At 37.8% G+C, this 16,580-nt stretch overlaps 1 protein-coding gene across 1 annotated transcript in view; it reads left to right on the forward strand.

The window, feature by feature from the left end:
- LOC126354168 (DDB1- and CUL4-associated factor 1-like) overlaps window positions 1–16,580 on the forward strand; it is a 220,311-nt gene that overhangs the window by 55,388 nt on the left and 148,343 nt on the right. The window contains exons 6-7 of the mRNA XM_050003600.1: window positions 10,657–10,835; window positions 12,991–13,173. Of these exons, the coding sequence (XP_049859557.1) occupies window positions 10,657–10,835; window positions 12,991–13,173 (362 nt within the window). The remainder of the gene's footprint in view (window positions 1–10,656; window positions 10,836–12,990; window positions 13,174–16,580) is intronic.

Consider the following 16,580-nt stretch of genomic DNA (forward strand, 5'->3'; position numbering starts at 1 on the left):
TTAATTAAGTGTTCCTAGACTTTACGTACACACTGTGTTTAAATACTGTGTATTGAAGTGGTTTTGTATACACAGTATTTCCGTTCTTCCTTCTGATGTGTACTTGAAGCTTGTTCTGTGATTTCAATTGCCATTTTCCCAATCCCAATATCCAACAACTGTTCTGTGAAATGTACAGAAGGTGCTTCATGTCATAGCGGTACATGATGACTGGGTCTTTAGAGTCAATTTCTGTACCTGTTGACATAAAACTGATTTTTTTTTTTTTTTTTTTTTTTTTAAAAGATGAACATTAAGGCCATCAGCAGCTGTTGAACACAATATAACTGGTAGAGTTTGTCGAAAATCATCAGAGTGCACCACTGAATCTCTGTTAATTTCCTCTCTGTGTGATTATGTGGTACTGTGCTTTTTTGTGCACTAGAGCACATTCATCCTATATAATGTGCTGAAATGGCTTTGCCAATTCCACAACTTCTATTGGAGTTATTCATGTTGGTGCCTCAGTGATTTACAACTCAGTGGCAACTTCAGTGCCATATTTGCTGTATGTGCTGTTTGGCCATCATGCAAAACAGTTGTCACACTTCCCCTGGATGCAATTGGCAATGAAATACCTTTTTTATGATCATATGGTTGACAGAATAAGTGAAAAATTTTGGCTGTGTGTGTGGGTCATGTAGGAAATACAATCTGCCCCTTTGGCTTGTAAATGCTTACATAATTAGTGTTATGCTGTGTTCTGTTCTGGAACCACTCTCAGAAGATTCATTAGAAGAGCTACAGCTAATTTGCCAACATCAGAGTGTTTTTATCGATGCAAATCACATTCAAAAGGGTCATTTGCACATTAGTTTGATGCAGTTGTTGTAAGTTGTATCAGTGATATTTGTTAGTGATAGCTGAACCAGTGGCCTCAATTGAAACCAGTACCTCATTATACTCATTTAGTGCAAACTGAATGTCTTGGTTTTGATTCATAGTGTGCAAACAGTGCAGGATGTCTTCTCTTGTGTAGCTTTTGTGTTGTTCCAAAAGATCTTTTGGATTGGATGGCAAGCACATGGTCAGTATGATTGCAAATAGCACATGTATATGCAGTGATTGAGCAGTAGTGTATGCATTAGTGAGTGAAGTATCCCAGTTTGCATTGTTTTCAGGAAAATTCAGTTCTTGGCAAGCTTTTGCATTGTTGAGGTGTGACACATATAAATTGGGATGTCCACACAACTGCTTCACTTTATATGAAATGTTGAATCTTGTTCGCTGACGTATTGCACATGTAGTATGTTGGCATGTCAGAAGAAAGTATTTTCTTAGCAGACATATCATCCACAAACCATGATAAAAATGCAGTTAACATTGTTGTTGGTGGTGACAATGCTGTTGTACATACAGTCTGTTTTGAAGTACATGTGCTGCTCATTTTCAAAGTGCGCTGCCAGATGAACTACTGTTGGTTGTCATTCTTGGATTGGAAATGATATAATGTGCCATATTTCTTCCTTAAGAGAAGAAAAACTTCTTAGCCAAGACCGCAACAAGAGACTGTATTGTGGTTAACCGATTTCAGTAAACTTATGTTACATAATCATCTTACAGATTATTATAAACATCTGGCCCAAGATGTTTATAATAACATATACAAAGATCTGAAGAAGGTAACATAGTTTACTGAAACCAATTATCCACAATACATTGTTTTATTGTGATCTTGGCTGAGAAGGTTTTCTTCTCCTAAGAAAGTAAATACAGATTATCCCTACCATATTTCTTCATTGTTCCTAATCTAGCATTCCAGTTTATATTGCTTGATTTCAGTTATAGATGCTGTTGGCATTTTCTGCTCCCAAACCTGCCATATCATTGAAACGTTCTTGCTTGATTTCATTGAGTTGCATTACTCAACATTGATGTATGCTTTGTACATTTTCAAGAGTAATTGTGAATATAGTACAACTCAATGATTATTGACTTCACTGTCATTGTTTTGTACTTTTGTACTTTTAAAGTGATAAATTTGCCACGTTCTTCAATTGATCATCAGTGATGGAGTAGATATCCATCATTGCCAGTGATACTCGGCAAGTCAGTCTGTATTGTTCAGGCATTTCCAGTCAGATATGCATGATGAATTGTTGTTGAGTAAGTCACGTGGATCATGGATCATGTTTTTGGTATAGATTCCAAACAAATATGGAACTACATCAAAATTTGCTATATGTGCTGAGATAACTCGATCAGTTTGATGTGATGTGACTTTTCAATAAACCAAATCAAACTGTGTGCATGGGGCAATCCTTCTGTTGCCATTCCATGGGATACCTCCAACAGTGTGTCTCTCCAAAAACATTATTGACAATGAAATCCGTAATGTTTGAGCACACCAAATGTAGAGAAGCTATTTGGTTTTGATACATATCGACAATGTATTGATAGTACAGTTGTTGACATTTCAAGGTTTATTTTCGGCATTTTTATGAAAAATCAGTTGGTATGAATGACAATGAGTTTCTTATTTACTTCCACACGTTTGTGTATTTCTGAATTTGATACTGGAACGATATCCATCTTCTCTTTGCCAAAAAAAAAAAAAAAAAAATTAAATGTTGCAATCCTTTGTATGAACTTACAAGTTTCTGAGACTCACTGAATATCACCATCTATGTGATGAAGAGTTGTCTCATGTGAGTTAAATTATTTCAAACTATAACAATCACCACATCATCAATTATCAGTGCATTGTAATGTCTGTCATGTTGACCATTAGATGTATACACCAGAAATGTGCAAACTGCTGCTAAACTATATCAAATACACAGAGTTTTTGAAAAGTCTTGCATACTACCTAATTGTAAAACGGATATACTAAATCATATGGCTTCACAGGCATATGCACAACTACTCGCCAAAGTTGCATTCCAATTGGATAAGTGATACAGGAATGCTTACGGCACAAACTAAGAAACATTCATTTTTATAGATTTAGTTGATAAGTGACAGGAAAATTTTAAGGAAGGGATTGCACAACATGTAAAAACCATTTCTGTCTTCCTGCTTTGATTAGCCGTAACAACAAAGTACCATGTGAAAAACTGTGGAATTCTGTAGTTTAATTACAGGGTTGCCACAAGTCTTAAAAATTAGAATTTGAAACGTATGAGGGAAAAATCAGAAAGAAATGTGGAAAAAAAACCATGCTGGAAAAACCTCATTTTTGTCTCAGTGGATGAAGTGATTGGTTTATGGAGATGCTATGCATCGTCACTGTCTGAGTGCAGCTGAGTATGTGCGCTGGTTCCCTACTCACTCACTCCTACTTCTTCTCCCCTCCTGACCACTCCCCTCAGCTTGCAGTCAGTACTGCCACCATTCATTTTTTGCCACTAGCCTATCAGCTGCCGATGAAGGGCAAGGAGGCATGAGGAGTGTTTTGTTTGGATATGATTTTCAGAAACTGTAGATGCAACAGCCTGAGACGGTGGTCACGTGTTCATGAGTTGTCTGAGATTGTGTGAATGTGTGTGCGATTTCATTTTCTGACAAAGGCTATGGTCAAAAATTTAGTTGCGAGAATATGGTTTTCTTTTCTACGTGCCTGTCAGCAGCTTATTGATCATCTTTATTGTGAGTTGCTCCGTATCCTCATCATTATTGATTCTCAGAGTATTCACATAACTTACTGTTGCATGGATTGATCACCGCAATCTCATTTCATCAACATACCGTCTGCGACTTGTGAATAGCTGGCTCTGTGACTCATGAATAGCTGGCCACATGAGTGGATTTCCGTGATAGGCTAAAACCTCAAATTGTTTCTGCAGGGATCTCTAATGGATCGGGCCTTCTGATCTGAAGCCAGCCGTTTCCTGCTAATGTGCAAGCCCTGCCAGTTGGATCTAATCTTACCAATCTGGCTGCAGTGTGGGCCTGTTTGTGTGTGTGTGGTGTAATGCGGTGAATTTTTGTGTTTTATATGTGGACCCAAGACTGCAGTGTTCCTCTGCAGGCCAGAGGCCACAGGTGATGGATTTGAGAAACTGTGACTATCTCACCACAAACACATTGGATAGTGTGCCGTTTTATAAGCCTTTTATTTATTCTAGTACATTTTGGCACTTCCAAAGAAGTTTATTTATTTGGAAATATGCACTATACAAAGAAGAAAATTGTGGCAATCACTGGCAGTTTGTACACTTCGTAACCATGTGTTTCTTGAAAGGAAAATCGAACAATACCTGAAAAGTAATAGACGTAACACATTGGTTTATAATTAACAATAATGAGCATAGTAGAATCAGCATTTTATTGACAGTCACCTACAGTGTTGGTTTACACTATTCTTCCTTGCCCTATACACTTCTTTCAAGAGGCCTACTTTCTTCTGAGGTCAGTGAAGGTATTTTAAATCTGTCTTGTGATTCCAAGGAAATAAGTATTTTTGTAACCAAGTGTGTTTAGTTTTATTGAAATCAAATAACATCATTACTCTTAATAAACCACATTTACCATTTGGCTTGCTTTCTCCATCTAAAAACAGTTTGTTACAAAAGTTGATCTTAGTACTTTAGATTTTTGCTCACCTCAAGAAATACTGATGGCTTGCAAGTTTCTTTTAGATATTTCCTTGTTTGGTACTATTGTTTTGTGTACTATAGATGCAAAGATGGATTTAAAATACTTTCAGTTATTATAAAACAGCTATGGATGATATGGTTGCTACAAATGGATTTCTTTCTGAACTTTCATTTCAAATTTTGTACCTTAGTTTTTATAACAACACTGTGGACCACAGACAGAAAAAGGCCAAGAAATTTTTCAACTATCTCTGTGTACTCCCTGTTTTTTACAATCTTCTTTGTGTAATGTTCATGTGTCAGTTTTCACAAACAAAGTATTTCGCAATATAGTTCTGTGTATTTTGCCATGGTTATTGGTCCAGCCCCTTCAGTATATTTGTAGCAACTAAAATTTGGTGTCTCTTGAAAACCATCCATTCAGAAGTGGCGAATTTCGAGTAACAACTTCGTTTCTCTTGTTTAATTGTTAAAATTTACTTCCTTTGGCAAAACGAAGTGGAGTTTACACAGTGTTACTTCACTATCATTCTAATGCACTTGCAGTTGTGACAGAATCGTGAAACGGTGGTTTATTAAATGGCTAAATGTCATCAGTTCAGATCAGAAGTTTATGAAAAATCACATTGTCGGTATGAAAACAAATGTGTAATTTCTTAACATATTTTGTTCCAAAGCCACACTAATTTTCATTTCAGCAACTATAGAAGATAAAAAAAAAAAATCATCATTCTATTACAAAATTCTATAGTTACTCATATAACGCAGTAGGTAAGAAAATTCCATGTGCTTACCACGTAGAAAAATACTCAAATATTTCATTTGCCAAATTATTGTTTCAATAACTCGGACCGTTTATGAGGTATGGAGGGACACTGTGAATATTTTATTGTTGCATTCTGTGGTTACAGTCTGAAGGTCTAACCTCCACAGACACATAGGCAGGGGCTGCAGGAATCAAAGAATCCGCCAGAAATATACGTGGCTTGTCGGGAAAATACGTTTTTTGTGTGGCATATAACCTTCAAAGGTGCACCGAATTTTGATTGTTGCAGGAGTGTTGCCAAAAACAACTTTCTGTCCTCAGTCAAGTTGCAACTCTCGCAGTGTTCTAGTAGTATATCATTGTGAAACCAAGCAAGGTGAAATTCAATGCTGAAAAGATGAATGACTGAAGGTTTGAGGGCATTAGGGCCCACAAGACATCAAATTCCACACATATTGCACGATATGCAGCAAGTCTTTTGCTTTCAGTAATGTGAGGCCCAAGGCAGTCACGGCAGTGAAGAAGACAGTGGACATTCATCTTTTTTGTCAGTCCTTGGTAAGTGCAGTTCTATGACTGTTAAGTGATGTATAGACCTCTCAGTTATTGCAGTCCGGCATCACCTCCACCACTGCCACTAATGCTGCATTGTCTAACAGCCATATTTCAAAGCACATGACTCAAGGATAATGTTACCTGTGTGAAATAATGGGCTTTGCAGGCTGCCGAAAATTATTTATCCTTTTGTATTGCAGGAAATCAGACTGCTTTGTTTCCAGTCATGTTCCCTAATGATGATATAGTTAGTAAGATACAGCTTGGATGGACTAAGATATCATGATGTCACCAAGGCGTCATCATGGATTAGCTCCGCACTGCAGGAAAACTGTTATCAGAGGTCTTGTAGGGGACATTCCTTTTGTAATCTTATTTGATGAGAGCCTTAACAAGGTGGCAGAGTTGCAGCAAATGGGTATTGCTCTCAGATATTTGCTCAAAATTAAGAAACAACTTGAAATATACCATTTTTCATCTGAATTTTTAGGCCGTACCACTGCTGCCTATATGTGCGGTCATGTTAAGATAGAAATATGTGATCTGAATCTTGCCAATGTGCTTCATGTATCAATGTATGGGCTTAATGTCAGTTGGACATTATTGAAAGATTTGCGTCTAGATCTGAAGAGTATTCATGTAACAGTGCACCAACTTTTATTGAGATGGGATCTTGTGGTCTTCATACAATTCATCAGAGATTCAAAATGCAGCCTTAAAGACTAACTGCAGCATTATACCTTTTCTGAGATTGATTTATACCATGTTGAAGAATGTTCCAGAAAGAAATAATAAACCCGAAAATCCACCCTTCTCTAAAAAGTTTTGCTCCATGCGATGGCTGGAAAACAAGGATGCGGTTGACTGGTGTGTAAAAATCAGCCCCGTTCTAAAGACTTATGCGAACAAATTAAAGGAGCACAAGATTAAAATAGATACTTAAAGCTGGCAAATGATGTTGAAGTACCTTGAAGATGCTCTGCTGCCAGCATTTTTTTAGCTTTGTTTCGAGACAGGCCACGCCTTTTTTTGAGGGACTCACAATGTGTGGCCCATGGCACCTTTCCTTTACAATGCTTTGTCTTCTCTACTTGCTGACCGACTGTCCTTGTTAAGGCTGAAGCATTATCTGCCATGAAATCAGTGTTTGATATAAAACATGATGATAAAACTGGTGTGATTCCTGCAATAGATATGAACTTAGGTCATTCCTGCAATAGATATGAACTTAGGTCATGCTGTACGGTCTGAGCTCAGAAAAGTAAAAGTGCCTTCCACTGAGTGCAGGTTGATCCAATTGTGATAAATAGCACCCCAAGAACTAGCAAGGCTAGAATCTTGAATGCCTTGCAGAAATTCTCTTCACAGAATTAGATAAGTGCTAAGGACTGTGATAAAGTTAAGAAAGAATTCTTGCAACTTCTTGGTAAGGAGATATTTTTGGACCTCTCTGCAAACTATGTGAGGGCTGAGACAAGAAGCAATCACTTTTGCAGAGGCTTATTAGATAGTGATAACACCTGTCAGCATTTGTGTAGCTTTCTTCAAAGGGTTACATTCTGAGCCATGGTTAAGCCTTTGTAGAGCAACGTTTTTCCATTAATAAAGAGTGTATGATGGTCAACCAAGAAACCAAGCCATTGGTAGCCATACGTCAAGTATATTATGGCCTGAAATCAGCTGGCGGTGTCTTCAAAATTGACATTAACAGGTCTCGACTATTCCGATGCTCGAGATCAATATGGCGAGGCTTGAAAGCAGAAGAAATGTGAAGAAGATAAAGATGCTAAGAGAGCTAGATGGAAGAGATCCATCGTCCAGCAAGTTAAAGAACTGGAGGTCATAAAGTCACGGATACTGGCTGAAAGGGCCACTGTACTGAGTGCAATTGATGAAGAGATTGCTTCTCTCACAAGGGAATTTTGACTGGTTTCATTAATTGATTTGAATTGTTTGTTCGACAAAGTACAGGATATTTTATTTGGCAGAGAAAAGTCGCTAAACGTACCCCACCGCTGTTCTTATTTTTAAACTTTAATGTTATATTATACAACATATTTCTTTTATGTTTGTTCTGATGTGTCTTGGCTAGGAAATTCATAAATCCTATATGGTAGGATGAAGGTGTTACCAAGGTATGAAACGTAATGAAACAGATGACTGAAAAGATCTTTATCTGCATTTTGACGTTCACTTTGCCATGCTTTGCTTAGTCCTCCAGTTCCAGGTGGTAATTATTGAGACTGCTGGTAATTGTTGGGACTGGAGTTACATAAAAATACTTTTATCACTTAAGACTGAATATAATGCCTGACTCCTTTGACTGCTAATTTTATAAATGCAGTGGGTTTCCTTAGAGCTTAAAATTTGTTTGAATTTTACATGAAAGGACTGAAAGTGCCGCCTAATTTGCTGAAAATTGCTGAATTTTCACATATTGTAACTGCTGTGGGTGCCTGTCTCGTACATCGTAGCGCCTACTGCACTAGCATCCCACTTCAAGTCCAACCAACACTGCATGCCTGCATCACAGGGCGTATAATCACCAGGAAAACCTATGTCACCTGTATTGTTAAAACAGATACTTACTGGCGGCCACAACACACCACTGGGTCTCCACCAATGGCTGCCAAGGACCGCTACCCATTCGCAGAACCTGCAGAACAGCTTCACTAGAGGTTGCAGCTAGCCCAGGAACTACTTTGATACTCCAGGCACGTGATCGCAAATAGTTCCAGAAGATACTTGCGCCAACGGGCTTTATAATGCGGCGTACTGCCAGCGAAAGGCAGTTCGATGCACAGCTTGGAAGCATACAGACCTGCCGCCTCGGCCAGATGCCTCTTTTAGCTGGCCGATCTCTTGTAGATGGACTTGGTATAGTCAACGAACCTCAGGACAGTGTAGGATTGTTTATTGTGTTCGCTCCCCATGAAGAGTCGGGTCTTCTATATTATTATTATTATTATTAATATTATTATTTGGTATTTTATATTTGTGTCGGTCTGCAGTTGGGATCGAGTCTGCTGTTCTTTCGGAGATTTTTAATTAATTGTTTTCAGGCTTGTGTTTTCCGCATTCCTGTTCTGCTAGCGCAGATACTTCAGTAACAGGTAATGAAAAGGCAAAACTTTTGTTTTGTTTTCATTTAACCATAAGATTGTCAGCACTTTAGATGCAAAAGTACTTTTGACAAACTTCAAATTCCTTATTGATTTTGATGAGCAGTTTTCTGTTCCTATTAAATTCTTCCAACGTGATTCAGACAATTTGTATAATGATTTGATATGCTATCAGATATGTTTGAAAGATTTGATTCCATGGAAAATATATTTTATCTTTAAAAGCATTGATGGAAGCTAGCACATGGTCTTGATATAAACATCCCAAAATCAAAGTATTTAGCATGATATATGAGATTTTGGCATGATAAACTGCAATTCAACAGTGCCATAAAAGCTTCTTTTAAATTATTATTTCATAATGTGTCACTGTTTTAGCTAAATAAAAATTTCTGTGCATACTTTAATTCTTTGCTTTGATAAATTTGTGTTATTAAGGATGCATAATAGACAGACAATTGTATGTCAGTATTTGTTTTGCATTTGAAGAGGACTGATATCTTTGTAGCCTTTCTACCTGAGTGTTTTCCAAAGTAATGTTCACCAACTGTGTATTTAAAAATTGAATAAAGCAACTAAAAAAGTAATCTAACAGCAATAGAAGAAAAGTTCCTGAGTAAAATTGTTTTTGTCTCATTTTTTTCTGATTTAGTGTCAGCAATAAATTATGGTATTGCTGTCAGTTGAAAGTTAGAGTTAACTTCAGAATGGCTGTGTCTAAGCCATATCTCTGCAGTATCCTTCCTTCCAAGAGTGCTAGTTCTGCAAGGTCTGCAGAAGAGCTTCTGTGAAGTTTGGAAGGTAGGAGACGAGCTTAAGGCAGAATTGAAGCTATGAGGATGGGACGTGAGTCGTGCTTGGGTAGCTCAGACGGTACAGCACTTGCCCGCGAAAGGCAAATATCCCAAGTTGAAGCCTTGGTGTGGCACACTGTTTTAATCTGGCGGAAAGTTTCTTAGAGTTAACTCGTTTACTAAAACAAAAATTCTTCATCTAAAAATGGCTTTCATTTATACAGCTTGCCTGTGTACTTACCATTCAGATCTATAATCCTGTAAAGGAGACAATTTGCTGTTATTTAAAACAAGAGTGTTAATAAACCACATGTTTAGAAATACAGAAGTCCTTACATTTCTTTAGGTTAACTTACGTCTTTACTTACACTTGAGGTATCAAAATTTGTCAGTGGAAAAATACTAAAACGTGTCTGGATATCAGGGAAATATCAGGGAATTTCAGTTGGGGAAACTTGTGACCAAATCTGAATTATTCTCGTCACCGTCAAAATTCCTAAAATCTATGCTTACGGGACCTTTTTTGTATTGTTATAAGAGGATGTTTTGGTATGATACCTGCCAAATAATGTGATCAGTTGCAGATTGGCAAACTGTTGCAATCTTTCATTCTTTATGCCAAGCTTGGCAAATACCTGCACTGAAACACTGTGTTGAGATGAGTTCTAGGTGTCCCAATGTTGTCCATTCAATGTACTGCTGTCTTTGCCTACCTGTCACTTTGAGGAATGAAAAAAAAAGGTTAAAATTCATTCATCATTGTGAAATTTGAAACAGGTTATAGTTATATAAGGACTTCTCCCCAAAAATTTTCATCTGATTCAATAACTCTTTTGTTACAGAGAACAAAATGCAAAACTTGTGCCACTTATGCTCAAAGAACTTCATAAATTACAAAGCAGAGCTGCTGAAGAGCGCAGTCAAGGTGGGCCTTTGACAAGACCTTTTGCACATCTTGGCCCTACAGTAGATTTTGACACTGAAATGAGAAGAGTGCCTGCGCGCAGCAGACGGAAAAGAGGTATGAATTTCTGAACTCAGTTGTTCAAATGTAAAATTATTCTACTTTGCCATACTTGTGCACAAGATATTTTTTCGCATCCAGATCAGTTTTCTGTTTTAGACATACCTACTTTACTTTAGTAAGTATTGCAAACACTGTTATACATAAAAAATTAAGAAATTTACTTTTGAATGGAGTCATAGTCATATAAAATTTTCTGAGACATATAACAGCCATTTGACTACACAGCAGGTTTTATTTCACAATCTAGATTTCGGACTTAAGCCCATAATGTGTCGTGTATTTTAAATCATTATACTCGAGTAGAATCCAAGTCATTATGAAAACATGTATCTTTGGTTATATAAACCAATTTTGGCCAAGGTAAATGCGAGAACTTTTGTGCAATATGCTAATTAGCATAGTTAAGCCAATTAGTGTAGCTATATATACCAATTTGTGCGAAGTAAATGCTAGATAATGCGAAGTAAATAAGAGAGAGAGAGAGAGAGAGAGAGAGAGAGAGAGAGAGAGAGAGAGAGAGAGAGAGAGATGTTCTTGCAATTACTTTGGACAAAATTAGTTCATATAACTGAAGATATGTGTTTTGGCGACCCTCCCTCCCTCCCTCTGCCTAGTTTTCTGGCACTCTGTGGCAACTGCTAAAACAAACCTATCTCTAACAGGTCTCGGGTAAATATTGCGAATGGTGGTTTGAAAAGAATTACTTTCAAAATAAATTTCCTTTTATACAAGGTGAATAATGTTACATGTGAGAATGTCGGATGGATTTCTTAAATCTCAGTGTGTTTGACTCTTCTTTAAAACTTAAAATTTTGAGAACCAGCTACTTAGAAAAATTTCGTACTCAGAAGACCAGACATTTACGCCACTATTTTAAATTTTACTGACACATTTGTGTGATGTGAAAGTGTAACACGCGCAAAAAAAAGACCAATATTACATGTGAAATCGTAGCTTCTCACGTAGTGTATTAGCCTTAGAGACCAATATTATGTGATGCAAGTTTAGCTTTTCTTGTAGCTTACTGTCCCCCACCCCACCCTCCCCTGTGCTGGGAAGCTCTACATCAGTGTACAAAATGTTGACCATTCAAAGGATTGATAAGTTTTACAGTTCCGAGGGAAAATCTACTGTTACTTAACATAGCAAAAGGGTATTTTTTAACTGGGATGTCTGGGGAAAATCCGGGCATTGTTTCCCCTTGTCCACATATAGAAGGTGCGGCAATAAAGTAATGAGACTGATGTGAAAAAAAAGTTGCTTACTGTTTTAGTCAAGTTTAGTGTTGTCTCCTTCAAAGTAGTTCCCTTCTGATTGCACACCCTTTTACCAGCGCTTCTGCCATTGATGGTAACATTTCTGGAACTCAGCTTCTGTAATCTCCTCCAAGACCCTTGTCACAGCTTTTTGGACATCTTGTGTTTTTTGAAAATGGTGTCCCTTGACCGCCGTTTTGACTCTTGGAAATAGAAAAAAGTCACACGGAGTGATATCTGGTGAATAAGGTGTCTGTGGTAGTACTGAAATTTGTTTTGAGATTTATAAACTGGTGTATTGACAGAGCAGTATGTGATGGCGCAGTATCTTGATGCAGAATCCAATTATCAGCAATGTCGGCACGGGCGCGAAGAACTCTTTTTATGAAGTCTTTCTAAAATTTATTTGTAGTAATATTGGTTAACTGTTTCCCCAGGAGGCACCCAATCTTTATGAACAATCCCCTTGGTATCAAAGAAGCACACAAGCAGGCATTTCACTTTTGACTTTGACATGAGAGCTTTTTTTTTAGCACCATTGCGAACTTTGGCATTTTATCTCTGGATCATACTCAAAAAACCAACTTTCATCACCAGTGATAATACGGCTCAACAATTCTGGATTGATTTCCGTTTGCTCTAACAGGTCACTTGCCACACTTTTCTGTGTTTCTCTCTGTTGTGGTGTGAGATTTTTGGGGACCATTTTTGCACAAATCTCTTATCATACCAAGATCTTCAGTTATTATTAGACGAACCGTTTCTCGATTGTGCTGTGATGCTTCCTGAGACTTGTTTTTACAGTATCACATGTGTAGTTATAAAGTAATTGTTGCTGTAATGTATATCCTGTATTTGATGAATGAAATTGTTATATTTTTATGTCATTACAGGGAATGATAGTAAGGAAAATGGAGACAAGTCCGGGTCTGAGCCACAAAACCACATATCTCCCTTGCAAAGCCCACCACATCCCGTGGAGAATATGGATACATTTTGTGGAGACCGCCTGAATGGTGTAGCTACAGATCTCTTGAAAAGAGTTGACAGAAAGCGATCTAGTGACTCAGATGATGGTAAGAAGTGCTTCCATTTTGCAGTAATCATTTGGCATCTTTTAAACACCAAAAGCAAGAAGTATTTGTGGTACATTCATTAATAACTACACTTAATCACAATTTTAATTCTTTATCAAGTAATAATCATCTACCTTATTAAATGACTAACTTGGTGCATGGTCACCCAGCTCCAGTTGTGGGTTGCCTGTCTGATAGCTTCCAGGGGCAACAAAATTTAGTATTTCCTATAATTATTGACAAAATTTAAAATGCTGTCATGTATACCCATTAAGAACTATAATCCTATGCTAATCCTTTAACATAGACAAATATTAGAGATACAAACTGTGTACATGTGTTTTAGCAGTGTAGCTCGCGACATGTCAAATTACACAGACTTGATTCATCCACTATTTGAGAATGAGAGAACAAGCAAATTCCAAAAAGCTTGACAGATAATTTAAAACCTTGATGTCACATTTTCACAATGCCCCATTCCCCCGCTACACACACACACACACACACACACACACACACACACACACACACACACACACACAGACCAGATGATGAAAGGAAAAAAACTGTATTGTGTACTACATTTTTGCTGTTCATGCAGTAAAACTTCAGTGTTAGTCATGATGATTACATTTTGTAGACTGTACTCATGTGTTGTTGTAATTGTTGTTGTTGTTGTTGGTGGTGGTGGTGGTGGTGGTGGTGGTGGTGGTGGTGTTCAGTCCAGAGACTGGTTTGATGCAGCTCTCCATGCTACTATATCCTGCGCAAGCTTCTTCATCTCCCAGTACCTACTGCAACCTACATCCTTCTGAATTTACTTAGTGTATTCATCTCTTGGTCTCCCTCTATGATTTTTATGCTCCACACTGCCCTCCAATACTCAATTGGTGATCCCTTGATGCTTCAGAATATGTCCTACCAACCAATCCCTTCTTCTAGTCAAGTTGTGCCACAAATTTCTCTTCTCCCCAATCCTTTTCGGTACCACCTCATTAGTTATGTTATCTATCCATCTAATCTTCAGCATTCTTCTGTAGCACCACATTTCGAAAGCTTCTATTCTCTTCTTGTCCAAACTATTTATTGTCCATGTTTCACTTCCATACATGGCTACACTCCATACAAATACTTTCAGAAATGACTTCCTCTCTGTTTTGACCATCATCACTTATTTAGCTCCCCAAATAGCAAAACTCCTTTACTACTTTAAGTGTCTCATTTCCTAATCTAATTCCCTCAGCGTCACCTGATTTAATTCAGCTACATTCCATTATCCTCGTTTTGCTTGTGTTGATGTCCATCTTATATCTTCCTTTCAAGACACTGTCCATTCCATTCAACTGCTCTTCCAGGCCCTTTGTTGTCTCTGACAGAATTACGATGTCATCGGCGAACTTCAAACTTTTTATTTTTTCTCCATGGATTTTAATTCCTACTCAGAAATTTGCTTTTGTTTACTTTACTGCTTGCTCAATATACAGATTGAATAACATCAGGGATAGGCTACAACCCTGTCTCATTCTCTTCCCAACCACTGCTTCACTTTCATGTTTCTCGACTCTTGCAACTGCCATTTGGTTTCTGTACCAATTGTAAATAGTCTTTCGCTCCCTGTATTTGACCCCTTCCACCTTCAGGATTTGAAAGAGAGTATTCCAGTCAACATTGTCTAAAGCTTTCTCTAAGTCTACAAATGCTAGAAATGTAGGTTTGCCTTTCCTTAGTCTATCTTCTAAGATAAGTCGTAGGGTCAGTATTACCTCACGTGTTCCAATATTTCTACGTAATCCAAACTGATCTTCCCTGATGTTGGCTTCTATCAGCTTTTCCATTTGTCTGTAAAGAATTCGTGTTAGTATTTTGCAGCCGTGACTTATTAAACTGATAGTTCGGTAATTTTCACATCTGTCAACACCTAAAGTCTGTGGATATTTCGCTTGTCTCATACATCTTGCTCACCAGATGGTAGAGTTTTGCAGGGTTGGCTTTCCCAAACTATAAGTAGTTCTAATGGAATGTTGTCTACTCCCAGGGCATTGTCCTCAAATACATCGCTCTTGTATAGACCGTCTGTATACTCCTTCCACCCTTCTAATTTCCCTTTGTTTTGAACTGGGTTTCCAAGTGAGCTCTTCATATTCATACAAGTGGTCCTCATCTCTCCAAAAGTGTCTTTAATTTTCCTGTAGGCAGTGTCCATCTTACCCCTAGTGAAATATGGCTCTACACCCTTACACTCTTCCTCTAGCCATCCCTGCTTAGCCATTTTCACTTTCTGTCAATCTCATTTTTGAAATGTTTGTATTCCTTTTAACCTGCTTCATTTACTGCATTTTTATATTTTCTCCTTTCATCAATTAAATTCAATATTGCTTCTGTTACCCAAGGATTTCTACCAGCCCTTGTCTTTTTACCTACTTGATCCTCAGCTGCCTTCACTATTTCATCTGTCTAAGCTATCTATTCTACTTCAACTGTATTTACTTTCCCTGTTCTTGTCAATCATTCCCTAATGCTCTCCCTGAAATTCTCTACAACCTCTGGTTCTTTCAGCGTATCCAGGCCCCATCTCCTTAAATCTCCACCTGTTTGCAGTTTCTTCCATTTTAGTTTGCAGTTCATAACCAGTAGATTGTGGTCAGAGTCCACATCTGCCGCTGGAAATGTCGTACAATTTAAAACCTGGTTCCTAAATCTCTGTCTTACCGTTATATAATGGCTTTGAAACCTTCCATGTATACATCTTTCTTCGTGATTCTTAAACCAAGTGTTAGCTATGATTAAGTTATGCTCTGTGCAAAATTCTACCAGGCGGCTTCCTCTTTCGTTCCTTACCCCCAGTTCATATTCACCTACTACTTTCCCTTCTCTTCCTTTTCCTACTGCCGAATTCCAGTCACCCATTTTTTTCCCTTCACTGTCTGAATAATTTCTTTTATCGCGTCATACATTTCATCAAGCTCTTTGTCATCTGCAGAGCTAGTTGGCATATAAACTTGTACTACTGTGGTAGGCATGGGCCTCGTGTTTATCTTGGCTACAGTAATGCTGTTCGTAGCAGCTTTCCCGCATTCCTATTGTTTTATTCATTATTAAACCTACTCCTGCATTACCCCTATTTGATATTGTATTTATAACCTTGTCTTCACCTGACCAAAAGTCTTGTTCCTCCTGCCTCCAAACTTTACCAATTCTCACTATATCTAACTTTAACCTGTCCATTTCCCTTTTTAAATTTTCTAACTTACCTACCCGATTAAGGGATCTGATATTCCATGCTCCGACACTTAGAACGCCAGTTTTCATTCTTCTGGTAACAACGTCCTCCTGTGTAGTCCCCGCCCAGAGATCCGAATGGGTGACTATTTTACCTCCAAGGACACCATCATCATTTAACCATATAG

Source organism: Schistocerca gregaria, chromosome 1 (genome assembly GCF_023897955.1).
Source record: "Schistocerca gregaria isolate iqSchGreg1 chromosome 1, iqSchGreg1.2, whole genome shotgun sequence".
Classification (NCBI taxonomy): domain Eukaryota; kingdom Metazoa; phylum Arthropoda; class Insecta; order Orthoptera; family Acrididae; genus Schistocerca; species Schistocerca gregaria.